This window comes from Alligator mississippiensis, chromosome 6 (genome assembly GCF_030867095.1).
Source record: "Alligator mississippiensis isolate rAllMis1 chromosome 6, rAllMis1, whole genome shotgun sequence".
Lineage (NCBI taxonomy): Eukaryota > Metazoa > Chordata > Crocodylia > Alligatoridae > Alligator > Alligator mississippiensis.
Genome location: NC_081829.1, coordinates 49,014,853 through 49,038,721, shown reverse-complemented (window position 1 = coordinate 49,038,721; position 23,869 = coordinate 49,014,853). Strand labels below are relative to the sequence as shown.

At 40.0% G+C, this 23,869-nt stretch overlaps 1 protein-coding gene across 3 annotated transcripts in view; it reads right to left on the bottom strand.

Annotated features, from left to right (window-relative positions):
• Window positions 1-23,869, bottom strand: part of ARID5B (AT-rich interaction domain 5B) — a 176,051-nt gene that overhangs the window by 138,659 nt on the left and 13,523 nt on the right. For all 3 annotated transcript variants that reach the window (XM_014610140.3, XM_059729867.1, XM_006273081.4), the window contains exon 3: window positions 17,938-18,163. In XM_014610140.3, coding sequence (XP_014465626.1) covers window positions 17,938-18,163 — 226 coding nt within the window. The remainder of the gene's footprint in view (window positions 1-17,937; window positions 18,164-23,869) is intronic.

Below are 23,869 nucleotides of genomic sequence, written 5' to 3'. Positions count from 1 at the left end.
CCTGTCCAAGTTCATAGATGATACCAAATTATGGGGCAAAGTTAACATAACACACCAGAGGGTAGTGAATGGATCCAGGCAGATCTGGAAAGGTTGGGAAAATGGGCAGAATGAAATAGGATAAGATGCAGTTCAACAAAGAAAAGTGCAAAGTTCTGCACCTGGACAAAAAGAACCGCCAACACACTTACAGGCTGGAGGATGACCTTCTCAGCAGCACAGCAGCAGAAAGGGATCTTGGAGTCATAGTTGACTCCAAGATGAACATGAGTCATCAACGTGACAAAGTGATCAACAAGGCTAACTACACATTATCATGCATTAGCAGATGCATGACATACCAGTCCAGGGAGGTGATGCTTTCCCTCTATGCAGCACTGGTCAGGCCACAGTTGGAGTACATCATCCAGTTATGGGTGCTGCACTTCAGGAGGGATGCAGAGAATCTTGAGAGGGTTCAGAGGAGGGCCACTCATATGGTCAGAGGCCTGCAGGCAAGGCACTACAAGAAGAGACTGAGGGACCTAGATCTCTTCAGCCTTCGCAAGAGAAGGCTGAGAGATGATCTTGTGGCTGCCTATAAATTCATCAGGGGAGGGCAGCAAGGAATAGGAGATGCTTTATTTATTAGGGCACCCCCTGGAATAACTAGGAACAATGGCCACAGATTGATGTAAAGCAGATTTAGGTTGGACATTAGAAAGAACTTCTTCACAATAAGGGTTGTCAGAATCTGGAATAGGTTTCCAAGGGAGGTAGTGCTCTCCCCTACCTTGGGGGTCTTCAAGAGGAGACTGGACAAGCACCTAGCTGGAGTCGTCTGAGTACCACCCAACTACCTGAACATCTCTATAGCCCTAATTCAAATTGAAAAATCTACTGTAGTAATTGGAATCTTGTGCAAGTAAGAACCAAAGGATCTGACCTGTGGTGCCTTACAATAGCCCAGGACAACCTCCAAATAGTTGGAGAAACATAATAAGTGTTCCAACATTTTAACAGAACATTCTCTTTGTAAATGAAGCCTTTTAGCCAAGCCACTCAGTGGTTTATTTTAGTGACTCATACAAATGGATTCTGGATTAAGGTTTAAAAACTGGGTATTTTTTCCTCTGCTTTGGGTTCATCTCAAGACATTTTAATGAGAAAAATAGCAATAAGAATATTAGTCTGGTTTTATGTTCACCAGCAGCCTTTAAATAAGGATATTCTAAATCTGTGTAAAGCTTAGCATTCTAAACAGTAGCAAGTCCAAAATACGTAATTCCAAAGATATAATTCCTCCTAAAGCAAGACTGAGCAAGCATCATAAAACCATAAAAGATACTTTGTCCCTGCAGACTGAAAGCTGCTGAACATTAACCACCCGTTTATAGTATTTACCTGTTTAACATACAGGTTTACCATATTTCTTCATCTTCACATCAACTAGTCATTATTTCCTCTGTATGAATAACACTTCCCAGTGGCAAAAAAAAAATTGAAGCCAAATGAATTTGCTGGTAGAAAAAAGCCAAAGTATATGTAAGTTTGTATTCTATTATTGTTGGGCTTCTGGAATTGCACACACTGGGCACGTCTACACATGGTCATTTAATGCAGATTAGCTCAATTAAGCCACATTCGGAGTGTGTGTCTACATATGTGCACCCTTAATGTGGTTTAGAAATGGTAATTTTAGGCTATGTTCACCTAATTTTGATACCTGCTCAAAACCAAGTACCAAATTAAAGTAGAACTAGTTAACGTGGATTGGTGCACATGTAGATGTGTTACTCTGCATTAACGCAGGAAACACAGTCCTGGCTCCTGACTGGGCAGCTCTCCTCCCTCAGGGCTGGGCTGCTCTCTATATAGCTTGCCACTTGTAAGCAGGTTTTTTATTTTTGGTGGGTGGGCACTGTTTGTTGAGGGGGGAGGAGGAAGGGATGGGGTGGGTGTTGTGAGATTAATAATTTTTTTTTGTTTCAACCACGTGCATGTCCTGAGAGTGGTGCTGGGGGTGGCAGGGGGTAGGAGGGTGTGGGCAGTGGGGTAGGCAAGCTGGAGCAGGAAGTGCAGGAGGAGGGAGTAAGCCAAGGCCTCCCGCAGTTGGTGTCCTGGACCCCACTGGTGTGTGGGTGGCTCTCCGAAGGGCTGGGCTCGGGGGGGGAAGTGCCTGCTGGGGCCAGCAGGGCCAGCAGGAGTGCAGAGTGCTGGTCATTGCTGGCAGGGGCCAGGCTGGAGCAGTGGGGGACTGGGCATTGCTGGCAGGGTCAGAGGCAGCCCTGGTGCAGGGAGGCAAGGAGGGAGCTGTTGCATGTTGCCCCTGTGCTAGTCACGTGGCTTCTGGGAAGGGAAGGGGCTAGCCAGGGATCAGAGGGCAGGGGTGTGTTTCCAAGACGGCTGCCAAATGCTGGCAGGTAGCTGCGGCTTCAGCATGGCTGCCAATTGGTGGCAGCCATGTGTCCGGAGGCTGGAGCTCCCAACGGTGGCCACAGGGGTACACGGCAGGGCTGAAGTGACCTGGGACTAAAGTCAGTCCCAAATTCCACCATGTGTAGACACCTGCCAAAACCTGCTTCATCCACATTAGTTTAATGAGCATTAAATTTAAGCCTGTTTAAATTCATGCGTAGACACACCCATTTTCTTCAAAGATTTTCCTTCTGGTTTAATATATGTGATAATAAAATATATATCCAAAAGCCAGATGAGAGAAATACATTCAAAAAGCACTTCCAAAATATCCTTTAATTATATTGTGGCATTTTGAAAATTATTTTGGGGTGAGGGAAGCTAGTACTGATGTTTTGAAGTACTGTGAATTCTTTTACCTTGTTATACATATATGTAAACAAGGTGTATGACTGTAGGGTAATGTTCTAGTCACAACGTATTCAAGACCTAGAGTGAAGCTATTTAAAGAATGGAGCATTCAATTCCTGAGGCCAGATGCTAGTATAAATATTGCAAATTAAATTATTTTTAGTTTCTGCATTTGAACTGCCAAAATTATTTGGTTCATTTTGAACACTCTACCACAAAACAAAATATATAGTACTACATTTTTGTGTATCTGAATAGGATCCTAATAGGAACATAAATCCAACTGGACTCTTGTTTCTATTTCCTTTGTGTACCATACTAAAAATCTACTTTGGTGAATATAGGAAGCTAAGTGTTACTAATGGATTTAGTAACTTTTAAATACAGAATTGATTCTGCATGCTGTCAGATGAATCTAAAACTTTACAGATTCCTTTGGATTTAAGCAGATTTTTTTAGAACGCTGTAATTCGTTTTTAATTTTAAAAACTTTTATTTGTTATGAAAGAAAAACAGTGACAGTGGATATGAGCTAATTTTAACTATGTATGCACATGCCAAATATAGGTTTCCAGTAGGAGTTCACATATAGCTTGTCTGAAATATCAAATAACAGCCGTCAGTAATGAAAAACAAATAACTAATTATCTCATGACCTCACAATAGCAACAACCTTTGGTTGTATTTGCTCCAATTAAAAGGGAAGCCAAAGCATAGAATAGACCAGAGGTGAAAAACTCACCCTGGCCCCGGGGCCAAATTCAGGCAGCTCAGATGCTGACAAGGCATTAGCAGGGCAAGTAATAGTGGCAGTGACATGCCTCTGCTTGCCCTGCCTCCAAATTTCTGGCCCTTCTGGGAACTCTGCAGACCATGCAAAAACAGATTTGCAGGCTGGATCCAGCCTGAACGGTGCAACCCAAGGTTGGGAACCACTGCTGTAGATGATCTGCAGAGAGGCTAAGTCAAACAAGTAGACAACCAGTTTTCATTAGTCCTGTTAATTAGTGCAAATGCTCTTTTGAGCTCCCCAAATTGTCTATTCAGGGTAAGTCAAACTTATGACCTTCTGGCTGGATCCAGACTGCAAAGCTGTGTTTGCATGGTCTGCAGGGTTCCCAGAAGGGCCAGAAATTCAGGGAAACCAAAGATTGAGATCCCACATGTCAGCAAGTGAGGGCAGAGGGAATGACTATTTCACAAGAAATTGGGATTGCATACCTTCATGGCATCAAGTACTCAAGGACTCTTGATAGTACTAAAGAATGTGGAACTCCTGACAGTACTTTATTTGTCTGCGTTTTGTTCAGCACACATATTCTGCAGAGAACTTATAAGAGAGATGGGACCCTGTAATGCAGCACAGTTTATTTTGGAAAGGCTTTGGAGAGGAATGAGGGTCACATACTGCCAGGACTTGACAGGTGAACTGGTTTGTGCTTCCATGTAGCTTCTGATTTTTGAAAAATGTTTGTGATATTTCATACCTATATGCTCTGTAATCTGTCCTTAGTAAAAGGACCGGCACACCTGCCCAATCAAGGAACCAAGCAATAACTGACTGTTTATTAGGGGTGTGCAAAGCGGGTCGTATTTGATTCAGATTCAGATTTGGCCCGATTTGGGGGAGAGTGATTTGATTCGTTGATTTGGATCACTGTCCATGATTCGATTTGGCTGAATCCAAATCTGAGCATTCAATGCTGATTTGGAAAATCAGTGATTCGGCCATAGACACAGCTTTAAATGTTTTTTCTATGTACCTCGAGGTACCAGGTGAGGCTTGTGAATGCTGAAATGGTGGGCCAGATGGAGCATCCAACTTAGTATGAGGGGCCCTCCGCATGCTTGGTCCACTTCCAGGTCTATCACCAAGTGAACTGGGACCCCCCCGCACTCATGTGGGACTCTCCATCTGCACCATCTCAGCGTTCATGAGCTGCCTGGTACCTTGAGGTATGTAGAAAAAACATTTAAAGCTGTGTCTATGTCCAAATCATTGAATCTCTCTGAATTTCTCCAAACAGATTTGGAGGGTTCTGATTCAATTCAGAGAGATTAAAGGGTCTCCTGATACAATTTGGATTTGCAGATTCATCCAAATGTCCGCCGAATAGAATCAGCGACCAAAGCTTTGCACAGCCCTACTGTTTATTAGAGGTGATTTTCCAACAGAGGTGGAACACAAACTGAACTCAGTAGATGTGGGCATATTTTGCTGGGGAAGTTTCTACAGATAGGAGATTATTTAATAAATATATCACGGTTATCACTTTATGATTACACTCATCATTATTATTTCAGTCTTGGGATTATTTTATAAGTTGTACACATTTTGGAGAAGATCTTATACATATGTAAATAATTGGTGCACATTTTTATACATACTCCAGAGGTAATAAATATGTGCAACTGGTTACTATTTGTTACATGGCCTTACTTGTGGAACACTAATCATCCTAATATTCATACATGTAACATGACAATATTGCCAAAACGGATCTGGCACAGCCCCCATTCAACAAGGTATATAAGCACATGCCTATATACATATACAGGTGAATCTAGTGCACACACTTAAGGTTGGGCATGTGCTTAGCTATCATGCTGAATGGTGGCTTCAGTTTTTCAAGATAGTAATTAATAGCTCTTGTCAGGCACAACTTTGATATAGTGATTGTGATGCCTCCCTGTTTCTAGAAATGCTGACAGGTCCATCTTTTCCCAGGTATTTAAAACATGCTTTTAAAATTCATTATGTTGTATGCTAAATAAACCTGAGGTGAGGACATCTGGGTTTGGGATTTTTTGTTTTTCAATAATAAAGAGAGAAAAAGTGATGCAGCTGTGGATAAAGTGTTCAGGAAATCAGCAACTGTCCTGTCACACTCTGCCTATGCTCCCTTTATCACTCAGAGGAGAAGAACAAGATATGAAGGAGCCCAGAGGAGGACAAGATAAACTATTTCATGTTTTAATTATATTTTAGATTTGTAATACAATCCTCAGTCTGTATAACATGCAGGGATCTATCCTACCCTAGGTACACATGCATAACTCCCTTTGGCACTAATGGGAATCATAAGCCTGCATTGAAAGGCAAATTGCCCCCTAAAACTGTAGGAGTGTGAACAAGGTTGTAAATATATCTCAAGGTTCTGGTAACATTAGAAACCACTCTAGCATCTTTCTCACGGTTTATTATGATATCCCCAAATCCCCCTCTATGTATTTATATCCTTGTAATTCACAATTATTCTGAGTCCATAAATGTTTTTGGCATCTGAATGTAGAACCGATACCATTAGTTCACGTATTATGGTACTGTCCATGAATGCTAAATGTATTCCAGCATAGAATCCTGGAGTTCATTCATCAGATATTTTATGCTACTTTTCTTTTAATGATTCATTTATCCTTAGTAATATTTGTATTCTGAAGTGTGGTGTCTCTACCCAACAACACAATGCTCTGCTGAATTATCTTTTTCTTTCACAGCATAACAAAGTAGAGCACAGTCAAATTGAAGATGGCCTTTAGTACACTGTCAGAATAATACTGCTTAGCAAGCATATCCAGACACATTTCTCAAACTACATGTAATGCTCTGACTACCAGCATTCATAAAGTCATTAACCAGCATCTTAAAATGAGGGTGTGATATACATATTTAAATGTTTAGAAAAGTCAACTGTGTGTTTCTGTACGAACCGATTTTGAATTTCAGCTTCTTCTTATATCAATTACACAACACGCCACAGATGGGAGAATTCACCTTTGTGTTTCATGAGCTGCTGAAATATACTCCCTTTAAAATAATAATTAGTCACAAAACAAAAGCCTTTTTATGGTTGTAAGTATTTGTCCTTCACAATGTAACAGTCAGCTAGAGAGATACAGGCTGAATGTTCATAATGTTGAGGATTTATTTTTACTAGCAAATTACTATCAGCAATAAAATTAAGGAAGAGCTAATTTTACATGGTACAGATTTTGCTAAATGAAGTAAAGTTTATGCAACACTGATTTCCAGCACTAAGCCATCCAATTATAATACATGCTATTTCACATATCACACACATATTGTATTCAGATTAATTAATCTCCTAGGTAAACAAAGAAATCTGAACTATCAATAACTTCCACTTCCTGCTAGTATCAAGTGTAAGATGACAAGTATAATCCAAATTAACTAAAAGAGATTATGAAATCACAGGACTAATAAAAGGAGTCTTAAAAGTTCATCTAGCAGGGCTACCAATGTAGGTCCTTTGTCCTCTCAGTGTGAATGAGTATACCTCTTTGTAATGTGAATAAGAATCGTGTACACTGCAGAAAATTTTGACTCTCTGCAGTCAGAGGGAGGCAACTTTACTGGTTGGCTCCCACTAATTCAGTCACTCTGGGGTCATTCATGACAGAATCATGGACTCCTGACCCATTCCTGCTCACTGGCTCACTGCAGATGTTAGGCAAACCACAGTTGATGGGAAAGGGAGGATGTGAGGAGAAAAAGCAGGTATTAGCAAGCTAACTCCCCAAGCTGTACATACACAAGGAAGGTATATGGGGAAGCATCGATGGGGTAAGACCATGCAGTCCATAAAAGATTGAATACTGGACCACTTTTACACAAGAAACTTGCTTGGTCTTCTCCTAAAATGAGAAATGATGGTGAGTGTTATATGTGTATGTGTGTGTGGGTATGGAGAAGTGTGGTGGGGGTTAACTTTTAGTAACTTGTCGTTCCAGCTCTGTAAAAGGCATCCGTTTCTCAGCAGGAGTAATGACATCTTGTGTTGAAGTGATGGTGTGCATGTTGGATTTATCTTTATTTCCAAAATCTGATTACCTGATATGATTTTATTTCCTACAGATTGTATATCTCTATAGCAAGTAACTAGCCTTAGAACCCCTCAGAGTTTACTCTGGAAATAAAGGTGAGAAGAATAGCAAGTAAATTATTTAATTCAAATTGTGTGTTTCTAGTTTAAAGAACAATTAATAGTTCTTCAGCAGCAGAGCAGGTAGAGTTTGGGCTAGGATGTTCAGGAACACCTGATGATAAGCCAACCTTCGAGTACTGGACATGTAAGAAAAAGACATTTAAAAACAATCTGCTTTTCTCACCCAAGGACAGTCAATCTCTCTGGGCATGGGAGTAATTTGTTTTGAACTCCTGGCTTTGAAGAGCAATTTAGAAGTGAGGTTCTGAATAAGCTGTGTCTGGCTCTTCTCCTTACCTTCAGAAAAGGAATTACATGCTGTGGCCACAATGTCATCAGAGTACATATGAGCCTTTGCATCTTAGCAAGACAGCAGAGGTTACAGTCTAGAATGATTCATAAATTGGTATTAAGACAGTTTCATAGCCTGATTAACAGAGAGCTTGGAGTCAAAGATGATCGCACAACTCCAAGTTATGTAGCCTAACAAAGCAGAATATCTACAAAGGAAAATAGCCAGGCAAAATGAAAAAAGGATGTTAGCACATCCACCCAACAATACTGATACTTTATATAGATGTTCAGATTTGGCTATCTGAATGGAAATGATACAGTGCCTTTGGCTCTGTAAGAAAAGACAGTTGTAAAAGGTAACTTTTGCATAGAAAGCTTGCTCACTTCCCTAATCAATGCTGGTTGGTCAAAAAAAAAAAAAAAAAAAATCACAGAAACACAAAACAATAGAAGTCCCAAATCTGATCCATGAGGGACCCAAAAAAAAGATGTCAGCAGGGGAAACTAGAGGGCTGGAGAGGAAAAAGCACCCCTTAGAAGATCAAAAGAAAAGGCACACATTTGGATAAATAAGATTCAGACCATGCGAGTTCTGCATCAGAAAGCACAAGTTTTCAGTTACTGGAACAAAATCTCATGGTCAGTAAGAATTACATGTGAGATCCAACAATGACTACAAGGGAAAAATTCTGGATAGCAGATGTATGCAGGTTATTACAGTCCCAGGCAAGGTCAATCTTGGTGCTAAAAACAGACAGAGAGCAAGCTAAAACTTGTCAAAGTATTTTACAGGGACACTGTCACTGTATAAAAGCTCCTGGCTTTTATACTGCATTTTATTGTAATACTTGAAGAGTTTGTAATTTCTTGTGAGGATTTTGGGCCAGCTCTGCTCCCATTGAAGTTTTTGGTAAAAGTCCGCTCTTGGTACAAACAAGTGCAACTTCAGCTTTAGCAGACCTCCAAGCAAAATTCAGCCTCACTGACTTCACTAGGACTAGAATTTGGCTCCTTGTGATTTCCCATTTAGCAATACTGATTTTCCCTAATGTTTTGAATGGACATAAATGCAAATAGCTGTACTCTATACTACCAAGAAATTGCACTCTCATACTGATATAAAAATGCTGACACAATGGCAACTGATATCAGCTCAGTTTTGATAATATTAGCTTACTGTTGCTGCATGAAACAACAAAGGAAAATCTGTTGTCTCTTAGGGTCTACCTAATGAGCAGTAGTCTTGATTTTTGCTTACATTTCCTGACAAAGACATGGCAATTAAATTAAAAGACAAAAACACCAAGCCATTTGGTATCTAGATACATTAGCTACCAGATTGAAATAACTCTAAAGGACATCAAATGTGTTGTGGTAAAACTCCTCTCCCAAAAACTTGTGGCCACAAGTAGAAGAGACTCAACACAAACCAGTGGTGAAAGGAGGGCTTCCATAGCCAGCCAGGGCTGTATTTTAAAATGCTTTTGTTGCCACCATAAGCTTCAAACATTATGAAGTATTCTGTCCCTGGAGAAAGGAAGAAATTAACAGCACTTAAATCATCAAAACATGCCTTGGACAAGGTAGTGACCCAGGGAATTAAATGGCCAGGTGGCCAAACATAGCCTCCAAACCCTGTCAATCTCCCCAAATCTCAGATTGTTGCCAAAGAAGTTTCAGAGAGGAAAACCAGTGGCTGGACAGACAGAGCAAGTGAACAAGTCTGAGGGGAGGAGAAGAGAATCAACGGAGAGCCATACACTGCTAGTGTTATCTAGGAAAAAAGGCAGTAAAGAATTGTAGAACACTGAAGGCATATCATTCCTAACCACAACACCACTTTTCAGCATTTAAAAGGCATCCATAACCAGCCAATCCTAAATGAAGACTGGGGAAAATGCACAGAGTTAAAAAAACACAACTTAAGACATTATGGTTCAGCAGACAAGAACAAATAAATAACTGAATGAACAAATGAATAACTAACTAACTATGTACATGAATAAATAAATAAATGAAGGGGAGGAGGTTTGGACAATCTGCATGACTCCCAAATGCTATGTTACCTCAGTTCATATTGACTTCAACAGGAGTTCACTCTGTCTTTCAGAATTGTATCTTTTATGTGCCTTGGGAAAAGGTATCAGACCATTTCATGCCTTAGCATCCCTAATGTGGAATGCAGTAAAACATACTAAATAAAAAAGGCCTAACCTTCAGTATTTCCATTTACTGATCCATAGATGCTGAACTCTAGTTTGTAGCTACTGTTATTTATAGAGCAGCATGTGCTAGATGCTTCATGTGCTAGATGTTTTATAAATTCATAATACAAGACATCAAATAAGGTCTGCTCTTTCCCCAAAGAGCCATCTTTCTGTATTCAGGCTCCTCTGAGCACCTTAGACAAGCCATGGTAATAATCACCCTTATCCACTGAAAAGTGACTATATCAATAGGGCTGCTTAAGTAACAAGATCTCACTTTGATCCACAAAAGAAGGTAAAATAAGGTGAGCTTTGGCACGGGTGGCACTGAGTAGAAAACGGAAATAACGCAATGGGATTATCAGGTAAGGCTTACCAATACTGAGAAGGTATGTCATAAGAATTACAGAGACAGGAACACAAAAGTCAAATAAAGAGAAAAAATTGTGGATTGCAGCAAAAAATCCAAAGGAATAGCAATATACTGAAAGGGTAATAATTAGTTGGTCAGAAAATTATCATGATGAGCTAAACAAGAAGATTCTGAATTCAACGAATATGATAAATGATAACAAAGAGAATTCATGTTAGTTTGAGAGTCCTCAAGAATGAAAATCTAGGTGTCCCTATAACCAAATGAGATATCAGCTCTCAGCTCATAATAGCCAGGATGGTGAAGGCCTGATTGATCTATAAGTAAAAGGATTTACTTGAAAACACAAGTTCCTAAAATGTCCCTTTGCAAACAAAGAGATGGGTAAAGAAAAGGCAGGCAGGGGTCAATCCCCACTGAGTTACTCCACTGTTATGCTAGTTTAACTCCACTGAAGTCAGTGCCCAAGTGTTTACAAGACAAAACTGTTAAAGAACTGGTAGAAAAGCAAAAGAGGAGAAAAAACAAAAAATATGCTCTTTTAACCCTCATCCTACATGTATGAGTACATGATGGTTACTAAAAGAAAAGTTTCATTTACAGCAGTACCTGATGCTCCTAGGAGCAGCAAGTACGTTAAAATCTTCCTCATCATTATGTACAAGGAACATACAAGAATAGATTTAGGGGTGCACCGATGTGGGAGGTGGGGAGGGGAGTTGGGCCAGGGTTGCGCTCAGGGTGGGCAGCAGTAGCAGTGGTGCTGAGAAGGGAGCTATGGAAGGGGCTATGGCAAAATTTGGATTTGCTGCAGCCCCCCACTCACCCATAGCCCTCCTTCTATCGTTGCTGTTGCCCAGCCCATGTATAGCCTGGCCCAGCCTCCCACCAGGCCCCAGCCCACAGCTGTACCCCCACCCTGCTTCGCAGAGCTCGGGGCATATGCCCCCTGTACCCTCCTGGGGTTCACACGGTGGTAGGAGCCACTCCCCCCACCACGCATCCCCTAGACGAGCTGCAACTCCATCCACGCTCCACCCCACCCTGGCTGGGCAGCCCCTGCGCCCCACTCCCTCCCTTACCACGAGGGCCTTGATCTGCCCCCCCTATGCCCCTTCCCTTCCCCTTTGACCACAACAGACTTACCAGCTGGATGCAGCTCTCCAAGCTGCTGGGCTGTGTTCCTCGCCACCTACATGCTGTGCTGTGGCTGCGCACATGCATGGGCATTTATTGGCCAAACTATCAGCCACATCAGACCAATTTCTGATACATTCAATTTGCTTTATATTGGTACCGATCCGATACTGGACTGATGTATCGGTGAACCTCTAAATATATTACTTAAAAATAGTGAAAATCAATTTCAGTTTCTCCAAATCTGCATTCAGAGGTCAAGGCTAATAAGCCAAAATACAGGCCCAGGTTGTGGTAGAAAACATCTTAGCCAACAGAACTTGATGATGCTTTCTAATTGCAATTCCACTGGATGAAGGCAGCTTACAATATAGCCACCCAAACCACACATAAACCTTGTATAAAACAGTGGCAATATTAAGTATAACACCAGAAGCCAAAGCTTTGTCATGAAATGCTCAAGAGAGTCAAATCAGTCAATTGTAACTGAACAGGTGGTCCAAGAAGACTATCTGCCAGACAAGTCACCCATGATTCAGCACCCAGTCCCCACCTCCACAAAGAAAACTCTGTGTGTTCAATATAGCAACTGCAGAAGAGGTGGGAAAGAAGGCCATTTCTTAACTAAACACAGGCAGTTCCACAGAATGGGTGAACCCCAAGAAATGTAGCCCCCAAGCACTAAATTCAGTCATCCCCACCCCTCATCTCTCCTCTCAGTTTCAGCTCTGACTCCTTTATCTTTTATTTATTTTTCTAAAGACACATTTAGAGATGAAGCCATTCATAACTGCCTATCCACAGACAGTTTGTGGCAGCATAATTGACAACGAGTCTGCTGCAAAAATGAAAATGCTGTTTTAATAACCTTGGCCTAAAATACATTCTGTTGTATGCCTCAAAGGGTTTCAATAAAAAGTCAACCTGTAGAGACATATTTTCTTGGCTTAAACAACAATACAAAGCATATAAATGTAGTCCAACTATAATGACATATTTATAGGCCAATAAAGCTTACACTGCAGCTTTCATACTTCACTTAAAGGAACTCTGTAAGAAGCAATGTTATATAAAATAATTTGGGTTTTTTTTTAACTATAGCTCAAGGAATACAAATATGCAACTTTTCTATGTTTAACTGATAGTGTTTACACAACATAGTTGCTAAAATGTTTGCAAAATGAAATAATTCTTCATTCAGCAATGTCCAACCGGTTTACCAAATATGGTTATGCAAGTTCATTTGTTACAGAGAAAAATCCCCTAAATAATTCTAAAGACAAAAATAAATAACTAGAGGCCCTTGTAGTGAATGATTTAATCAGACCAATTCTTCTGGAAAAACAGGTTCTCATGTTCATTATGAATAATACATTCCTAACAACTCTATTTTTATATGCTGCATTGTTGTTACTCTTTATTTTTTTATCAACATTTGAAAGAAATATTCTGAAAGCTATAAATAGACTGAAGACATTAACCACTAGCATTCAATGCTGACATATTTGTAAATGGGGACAGAATGTATAACATAAATGCCCCAAAACATAGAAAAAATCATTTTCGATGCTGAAAACCTTGCACCTCAGAAAAATAAGATTTTAATATTTTAATATATATATATTTTTTTTTACATATGATCTTTGAGGAGAAGTCCTACATAATTTAATATTGATGCAACAATGTGCTTCTATATAAATATCTCAGTTTCTCTAGAAATTTCTCTAAAAGCCTATTGAATTTGAATGATATTCTTTCTGCATGGTTTATTTGAGCCATTCCTGGAATTCCTTAGGAGAGGTATAATTTTCTATTAAATTCAACAGGATGGTTCAAATATACACTGGAGGATAGTTATATCATTTTTCTATTTAGTCCTATAGGATTTCTCCATAAAGGAAATGTATGTTTCCCCAAGGCAAACAGTGCCAGGAAATCAAATGGTTTATCTAGGCCTTGTCAACACAAGATTCAGAAATTTGTTAACCTACATCCACGGTTAAACATGGGTGTTGCTAGCAGACTTATGTAGACAGGATTTGTTTCACAGAATTATTCAATGACATATTTCCCATAAAGTTTGGAATAAACTATGAAACTTACAATCAGTGTACCCTGTGCTGTCTATAAAAAAAAACTTTACAACATGGTTTAAGAAAAAAAGACCCTGTCCCTAGTGGTCTGAGAGATCATGTTTGAACACTAATAGCCATAGTTAAAGCTAGCAGATTTTTGAGCACTGTATGTACTGTGCAGCTGAATTTGTTGCATGGGTGTGATGCTGAAGGTTAGAGGAGTTCCATGAACATGTCTATATAGTGTTCAGCAAATGTGCCATTTTGACAACAGAGCAGAGACGGCACAGATAGATCAACAGCTCAAGATCACCCCACTTTAAAACTGGACTTATCTGCATAACAAAATTTAATTGTGGTCATATACAACTGAGACAAAGTCAGTTTAGAGGACACTATGGCAGGGCACCTTTGGTGCCTGCCACTTTAAAGGCTTAAGCAGGCTGAAGACCAGCCTGCAGGTGGGAGCAGACCCAATCAGGCAGTCACATGGCAGTCAAAAGGCTACCTGACTGGTGTAGGGCTAGGTAGCCAGGGTATAAGACCAGACCCAAGGAGCAGGGCTGCCAGTTGCAATTGGGGAGCTGAAGGATGAACATCACCTAGCAGGAGTCCTGTTGCTACCAGAACACCTGGACGTCAAGGGTAGGAACTATGAGGATGGAGGAGATTCCTGGTCCTGGGGAATGACCTAAAACTACAAACTACTGGGGTTGGATGGTGTGGTGCGGCTGCTTGAGGTTGGGCAGTGCCTAGGAAATGCTACATCTATGTCTCCCTAGTGAAAGGCAAGGATGGGGCGCAAGAAAGCCTCATCCCTCACTGCCTTGTGGGTGACCCTGTGGAGGGGAAAGGCTAGGGGAGCACACCCCAACAGAAAAGCACACGGCCCAGATCCATTGAGTGCGACCTGAGGCAGGGTTCAGGCAGGTTGACAGATACCTGAATGAGTGGGCCATTGGCTGAGTTAGGGGTCCAGGTATGTCAACAGACACCTAAGACCCAAGGGGTGTAGGGCCCAAAAGCCCCCAGTGAGGGGGCAAATTCTCTGCCAGAGACCGCGTAGAGTAGGGTCTGTGGAGCCTGAAGGACTATACGTAGGCTGGCCAGAGTAGAGGCCCCAGTGAGGGAAGCATGTGGCCCAGGCACATCTATGGACACCTGAGGCCAAATTGGGCCAGAGGCCAGGCCAAGGTATGTCCAAGGATGCCTGAGGCCAAGTTTGAGCCAGTGGTCAAGTACAGCCCAGCAATGGGGCCGGGGGAGTTGGAAGTGGTCTTTTGGATGCCATCTGCGAGGCATGGGACACGGTAAAATGGAGGTCAGAACTGTGTATTATGCCCTTGGCATCAGGGCATAAAATGGACAGCCTCCCACCTATAAGCAACTATTTAAATACAACAAAGGCATGGCAGGAGAGTCAAGAGGGCAGACTGCCCTAGACAGGTGGGCAGTCCAACATTGTTAATGGCTCTGACACTGCCCCCTGTCACTGACACATTGCTAGCAAGCCAGCTTAGATCAAAGCACCCTTTCAATTAATGGCAATTAAACCCTGATCCAAGTCAAACCAAATAGGGGGAGAAGATGGCCTATGGCTTTCTTTCCTGGCACTGCCAAACATAGCTGTTTCCTTAGCAAGAAAAATTTAATTCCTTCAAGTTATTTCCTGGCCAGGAAAGCAAAAGGCATTTAATTCATTTGATCTCTTGCTCCAACAACATTGACAAAAATAATTTGAATATTGGATTTAAACAAAACAAACAGTAGCAAGTTTCCTTGACTACCTTTCGCAGGCTAGACCTATTCTTTAAAGCAACGAGGTTAACCAGCTAAATGTCGCCTTGTACCCTTGGGTTTATACCAATCATAACCAGTCACAATGAGAACATTAAAAAAACCCCACCAGACAACAGTCAAAATTTAATTTTGTACAGACATGAGCCACAGCCTGATTTACAAACGAAAAGAAAACTACACGCAATGCAATACGGGTTATCAAAATTATACTGTTATAGTTGAGATTCTGTATGCATTTGCAATATAAACTCTATTTTCAAAGGCTTGACATTCAACTCTGAACTCTGCATACTAGGTTTCAAGATAATTTTCTTTTGCTCCTGGGTAAATAATACTGGTTTTATAACTTACTGCAAAGGATTTTTGTTTGTTTGTTTAAAACAAAACAAAACAAACACACATTAAGGCACAAAAGTTCTGTTTCAAAAACATTAAGAGTCTTTTGACACACCAAACATATGCAAAGAAATGTATTGTAAATGGAGAACAGCAGTGAAATGCCAGAAATAGTGTAATTGCAACAAGAAAAAAAAAAAAATCAATAAAAGTTGTGTAAATCTTAGAGTAGATGTAAGACCAAAAAGATCAACTTACCATTGCACTTTAAACTTCCATCCTATATATTTGATGATGTAACATAAGATGGACAAAATCCTTTCATCATTTACATAAGAACATAGGGCTGCAAGTGCCTTCCTGGGTCATCAAGGCCGGTCCCTGGTCTGCTAATCTCAGATACCACATCATACAACCCCTTTCACATGTCATTATACAGGAAAGCTGAGATGCAAAAGGAATTCTACAAGGCAGATCCTCAGGTGATGTAAATAAATTCAATGGATATCTGCCATTTACACAGCTAAGAACATGGCCCTCTATCAACATCTTATGTTGATAAGGAAACTTCTACCTATGAAATTGACAAAATATGAGATTTAATGTTTAATTTCTTACCTTTTATCAGTTATGTGCTAAACCTGAAATCATTCAGTCTTTAAACTTACCAATCTAAGCAAAATCATTAGACTATACTTCAAAATATATTTTACTTTCCATTGGGCTGCATGTTAGACTCCTAATCAAGCTGTCATGGGTTATATATGGAAATTGGCCCTGTCATCTTCCACTCCTTGTGTAAGATTATGTCCCATTACAGACAATGAAAGTTGTACCTATACAACTCCTATAAAGTTGGAGTATTAGACCCAAGTTCTGTGCCCACCTACACCTTAAACCCGTATGTGGGCAGATCTCTCCACCCATAGAGTTCAATGATAGTCAAAGAAACCTCAGGTAGGTGCACAATGACCCTCTTGTAGGACTGGGAGTATTTATGGCAATGAAGGATGCAAATCTGCTGGCAACCATAGCATTGGAGACTCCCACACAGCAGAAAAGTTATCCACATATGTTCCCATACCTCACCATTTTTGGGAAGGAAGTGAGCAAGGAGGAACAGATCTACTGGGTGGCAACACCAAACTGTGGCATAAAGGTATAAGATTAATTAAACTGGGTTTTATAAAGTGTTAGCCACATATTAGTATAGACCTACAGTAAAATGCATTAAGCTGTAAACTAATCTCCAAGCAAATGGTTGAAACCTTATTACTTCAAACATCTAATGCTATCCTAGACAAAGACTGGGCAAGCTATAGTGATAGGCGATGGTCATGCATCACCAAGGAGATGACCAGTATGATGTAATAAGTTACTGGCATCTCTTTCTTCTACAAGTCTACAAAGGGGGAATCAGACTCAATCTCACATGATGCACAGCTGATGCTTGATCCCAATGTCTACAAAGCTTCTGCAGGAAGCCCTTGCAAATTAGCTTTGTTAGTGACTTCATAACAGGAACCTAACGGCATTAAGTGTTAGGGTGCATGTACATGACAAACTGCAATACAGCATTGAGTTACCTGAGCCAGCCATAAAGGAGACAAGAAGCAGGGTACACTAGCCCATACCAAGCTCTGTGCTGCTGCAGCTAAATTGCTTCCAGTACCAAAATCAGGTCATTCAAAGCTAGTTTGCATATCTCTACACTGCACTTCAGCTGGCAATGTAGACATACCCTTTGGTTGTATCTATACCACAAACTGACTGTTCCCTGCAGTAGCATGGTGGGCTTGAGGGCATCACTGCCAGGCCCAGTAAACTTGTGGTACAGAAGTGGTGTCAGAGTTTATGCTAATTTAACCTAAATGAATATAGAAGTATTGGGCTCATTGTCCTTAGAAAGACAGGTATATGCAAGTATGCACACCAGTTTTAGAAAAGGAAAATATATTTACCAAGATCAGCCTTTTCCTTCAGAATGTCTTTGAAGTTCAGGCCACTATTGAGTGTGGACTGTCTGTATCTCATCAAGGATTCCTTCTGTCCATTCTTGCCTAGTTCCGTGGGTTTGACTGGGTCAGCTCGGAAACCACTCTTCCATTTGGAGAAATCTGATTGTGCCCATTTTGCCAAGTCTTCAAGCTTCACAGTTACCTTCTCTGAAACAGCAATAACTTCATCCTGCAGAATGTAGTTAAACAAGAACACAGTGCATTACGCGTGGCTCTATGATGAATGATAAACTTGTAATGCTGCCTCTTTGACATGTTATTGGAAAAGTTTATCTTGCTGTTGGCAGATTAATTTTTCCTGTGATACATAATAGCTGATAATTCATGTAATTTGCATACCATTTTAGTGTCACTATTAGTTGTTTACTTGGAGCAAATACATGTGACAAAAAACATCCAAGAACATTAAAGCAGTAATCCTAAAAGGGATTTTAAATGTAGATTGTCAAAGCATATTCTTTCTGTAGTACCCAATGGCTTGGGTGAAAGCTTGCTTTTAGGGTGCAATTAGTTGAAAATGTAAAAATTCATGACTTAATGACTAACAGTTATAGTTAGTCCTCAAATAAATGGACTAAGTAAATCTTAGATTCTTGGAGCTTTGACTCACCAGAAAATTCCTGTGTTTATGGTATATTTTTCCCTTGGATTACACACAAATATTAAATTTAACTTTTGTCTTCAAAATTAAATAAAATTGTGATGTAATACTAAAAGAAACACTACATAAATGTTATGTGTTTCCTACCAAAAGAAACTTGCACATTCTTATGTTTATTAAAACCTTTTTCAAGATCAGAAAAGAACTGTAATTTTTTTCTTCTCTAAACTGTTTTCTTAGAACGTATTTTTAAAACTTAGTTTAGCCTGCAGAACATATAGTTGAATTAAATATCTCTAATTGCTGAATTTCTGTCCTTCCAGGAAACAATCAACTCTTCTCAGTTGTGATGAATAAGCAGAATGTTTTACAGCTGACTATGGGAGCAGAGCTGAAGAAGGCTTCAGAAAAAAAGAATAATAAAACAGCTCCTAGCAAAGCAAGATAAACTCTAGATTTTTAAGTTAAATATTTGAAACAGTTGATGTTTTAACTTGAACTGACTTACAATGAACCTTTCACTCCAAACATTTCTAGTGAAAACACGGCTATAGTCACTGTAAATTTACAAACCAATCATTTTTCTCCAAAATAAATAAAGCTATTTGAAAAAAGGAAACAAATTCTTGGAGTTAGTGTACGAAGAGAAATGCCTGATTCTGATGGGGAGAGGGGGTTGGTTTTTGTTTTGTTTTTTTTGCTGTGTGCATTCCTCAGGAAATAAAATACTGCTCAACAGCAAACAAAAGTAGGTTTACTATTTTAAGTTACACACAATGCAAAATCTATGGTAGCTTTGGTGAAAGGCATATCTGATATTTCACTTTTCCATATATGACACAAAATTGCTTTACAGGCAGTCACCTTCTATTGCATTTAGTGCAATAACAAATATTTGGTTAAAAATAAAAGGCATGCTTATATATTAAGTAAGACAATGGAATGGAATTTTTTGTAATGGAATCTTCTTTATCATTGTGTTGAATATCTTTGATCATTGTGCTGAATAGAAGCTACCACTGAACAAACAGTAAAGACAATGTTTTAAATTTCTGTTTATGACAAATGTCAATACTTTGTAAACAATGCTGCATAGTACAAAGTACAATTTTAATAGATGGCTTCACCCAATTTAATTACACCATTCACTGGAAATAAAAGATTTGTAGTTGCTATGCATTTTATAGCTATTACATGGTGATTATTAAATGTCAGAGTGAAAAAAAAATCAATCTGCATGAAGACAGACTTAGCTTCTGGATGGGGTCTTCTGTTTAGGATGTTGAATACAATCATAATGTATAACAATTTCTAAAGTTCAGTAATAGGAAGATTTTATTTAGCAGCTGTTATCTGACTTTAAGATCAAACAAGTTTTTGGTTCAAATGTTATTTTTAAAATAGCTTTTATAATCAAATGATTATGATTTCAATTACTAGTTTCTTCATATCCTTTCCAAGAATAGGTATGACTAACTTTGGCTGTCATACAAAGTAAGCCAAGCAAACAATTTATTAACCAAAAGAAAAGTACAATCACTATTATATCATCAATGAATAAACTTGTTTTTGAGAATACAACCTTTAAACACATATATGGTATATACAGGAATCATAAACCCAAGTAAAATGATTGAAAAACAGTTCATGTGTTTTGCTACAGATTCACCAGCAAGCCTCCTTTTAACATGCCAGGATTTCATCGGAAGCTTGATAAGCAGGCAGAATATTATAGCAGATATAACCATGAGGAAACACAGAAGAGCATAAATCACAATTTCACATTTAAAGTTCTATGTGGTAGCAAAGCGACCACACAGCAACAGCTAAGATCACCAACGTACTTTCTATTGGCCATCACTACAGTAATATGAATGGCCAGGAAAAAAAATATAAAAATTATCCTGTGATCATATTAGTACTTTGCAAATGAGCACTGTATTAGGGCTGTAAAAACTGTTGGGGCATCTAAACAATTCAAAAGGTAAACACAGAAGGGTTCTTTTAATCAGTTTAACTCATAAGTATATAAATAAACAATAACAAAAAGTAGCTATTACTGTGGTAGCCAATGAAATAAAGCAGGTCTGATTTCGAATCTGGGTGAAGAGAAGAAAAAAAAACAAATTGCACTTAAATGCAGTGAATGGAAATGTCCAAAGCACTTAAATGACTTGGGCACAACAAGCTTTGGAGGTGAGTGGGACTTCTAAACTACTTGGTTGATTTTGCCTACAATTATTTCCCCTTTGTCTATAAGTAATGACTTAGGGTAGTGGCCAGTAACTTTTTCAAACTATGTGTCACAACAACCTGGCTCCAGTCCAGAGCAGGCTGTGTGGTGTCGGCTTTGCCTGTGCTCATGCCGGGACCTGGGAGCTGTGCTGGTGCCACTTTTCCCAGCCCCCTTCTTTCCAGGTACAGCACAGGGGTCGGGCAGCCAGAAACTGCGTCCACACTGCTGCTGCTTCTCCTCCCCTGGCATTCTGGCTGCAATCCAGGCATACCTGAAATCTGCCCAGTCCTGGATCAGTCCCCTGCTATCTGGTAAGTTTGGGCTCAGCTTCCAATTGCTCAGCCTCAGCACAGGTTAAGGTAGATGCAGAAACTTCTGGATCCGCTAACCAGATCCAGTGGCTCTGTGAGCTGGATCTGGCCCACAGGGCATATGCTGCCAACCCCTGACTCAGGGTGTGAGTTTCAAAATGCCCAGTGTTGGTATCATTCTGTTGAGAGTTAACAGTAACTCACCTTTGGTCACCTTCGGTTTGATCCAAACCAAACACTTGAAAATGTCACCTATAATCCACACAGCATGGATTCAGGAAGATATTTAAACACTTGTGTCACTTTAAGCACCTAGGATGGACTTCTCAAAAAAGAAAGGTGCCTAAGGTTACTGAAGTGACTAAAAGAAGATAGGAATCTTCCTTACGTTTTGGAAAGTACTACCTTTAACAGTTCCACAGGTTTCACTGGGACTACCCAAATGCTTTAAGTATGGAATTAAGTGCTTCCTGAATCAAGAATGGTGGATGCCATAAAGCACCTAGGGATGAGGTGCAAGATCTCAAAAATGTGACAGGGTTTTCCTCCTAGTGCTCCCTAAGGGCTACCAAGTGGTCCAGCCTTCAAGCCACTCAGCTCTTGGAGATTCATCAGGGGAAAAAGGCTCTGCCCCCACAAGGACATTTTGTCTTTACTACCAGTCAGCATTTCCTTCCTGCTGGTTGCTGCAGGAACCAGACTGCCATCGGCCACCACCATTCACTTGCATCAGCTTCCTGCTTCCTCTTAGCAGGGAAAGGACAGCCCTGCTGAAATTTCTGCTAGAAGCTCTATCTTCTGATGTCACTGAGTGGCTCTTCTCTACCTGCAGTGCCACCAAAATGGCACTTACTCTTAGGGGACAAAAGGTTACATTGGTTTAACAGCATTTTCCAAGGCTTGTAGAGCTTTTTCCCCCTTGCTCTATTCAGGACACTAGTCTGTGCATATATCTCCTCTGAAAATGCTAATCCAGGAGCGGGCAATTATTTCGGGCGGAGGGCCGCTTACTGAGTTTTGGCAAGCCATTGAGGGCTGCATGACAGGCAGCCAGGGGCAGATTAATATCAATTTTCTAAATTTTTTGGGGGCCCCATGGGCCGGATAGAATGGCCTGGTGGGCTGTATCCAGCCCATAGGCCGCATTTTGCCCACCCCTGTGCTAATGCCTTCCCTGCTATGCAAAGGGACCTCTAGCTTATTATGGCCATTGCTGGTGACAGAATGCTGGAATGAAACAATGCACTGAAGCAGCCTAATGAGGCTTCTTGCATTATGAAATGGGTAAGAACTATGATTTACATTCTTGAGTTCTTCAAGTAAAATTTCCATCTGGGTGTTTGAAGAATTGAGAATGACAGAATGTGTCCCTCTACTAATCCAAACCATTTCAGAGCTTGGTGCTACCAAACAATCCGACAACGTATGAAATGGGAATAAAGTCCTTTGTGTGGGCTCATAAACCCACAACTGAAGTTCAGGTCTTCTTTTTGTTGTTGAATTTATGTTTGCCAGGCAGTTAATTTAATATAAACCAAGGGAAACAACATTTATATTGGTGGCTACAGCATTTCCTTAGCTGCACTGAGAATATTTTTATTTGGAAAAGGACAGATTTTGAAAAAATAGTTTCGGGGGGAGGGGGTGAGCCGCACTGTTAGATGGAAGATATTTTGGCAACTTTTAAGGAGGAATATTTAAATCTTCAGGTGTATGAAAGATGAGTTCAAATGTTAGGAAGTTCAAAGCCCTTCACTTTGGCTTTGTCTACATGACAAGAAAGAATAAAGTAAACAAATATTATCTGTGCAGTGGAGCAATGATGGGATAGGAAGCATGGTGCTGAAAAATCCCCAAATCCTGCCTGCCCAAGAACTTCCACTCCTGGCAGAGTTGCAGTGGCAGCAAGTTACAGGTTTGAATTTTAGCAATGTAAACAAATGCCAATTTGTAATGATGTCCTTCATGATCAGGGCAGGGTTTCTGAGTCTACAGCTCTAGACGCTGATGCAATAGTGCCTCAGAGGTGTGAATGTCCCACATCAGCTTACGTTTGCTGTGAACTTCAAAGCCTATTTGTAACCATTTGAAAGCTGTTCAATGAAGAAAAGTGCAAACAACTACTTTATCTTTGAAATATAAAGATAGAGATCTGGGCCCAGTTTTGGTTTCGACTTTGACTTTCCTGCATTTTTTCTATGTACTTAAATTACATAGGTTCCAAACTTCTATTCAAGTATCTCAGTTCCCTTGTCGGGCTGCTTGTGATAATTAGCTTTCACGTTTGACTTAATTTTTAAAAAGGAAAATAAGAAACATATTTCTCTATATTTTCATGACATTTCTTCAGGTCGGGCTTATTTGGCAAGCTAAACAATGAACAAGCAATAAACATCACAATATTTATTCTGCTAATTAATGGCAAAGTCATTTCATGCTTTAATGCTGAAACCAAGCATATCTTTCTGTTTTGGGGTAGCATTCTCTTCAAAACAGATGTATAATTTAGACATGCACCCTCTTGCTATTGATTGTTTCTCCTTAACCCCATTTGCTTTCAGCCTGATTCAAAGCCAGTAAAGTAAATGTTCATTGACGTCAACAGGCTTTGGATTAGGTTCCTTGTAAATTCATGTCATTACCTATACACATGAAATGACAGCATCAGCCAAGAGTCAACTGCTGCAACCTTTACTCATGATGGCAAACTACCCGTAAAAGTGGTTT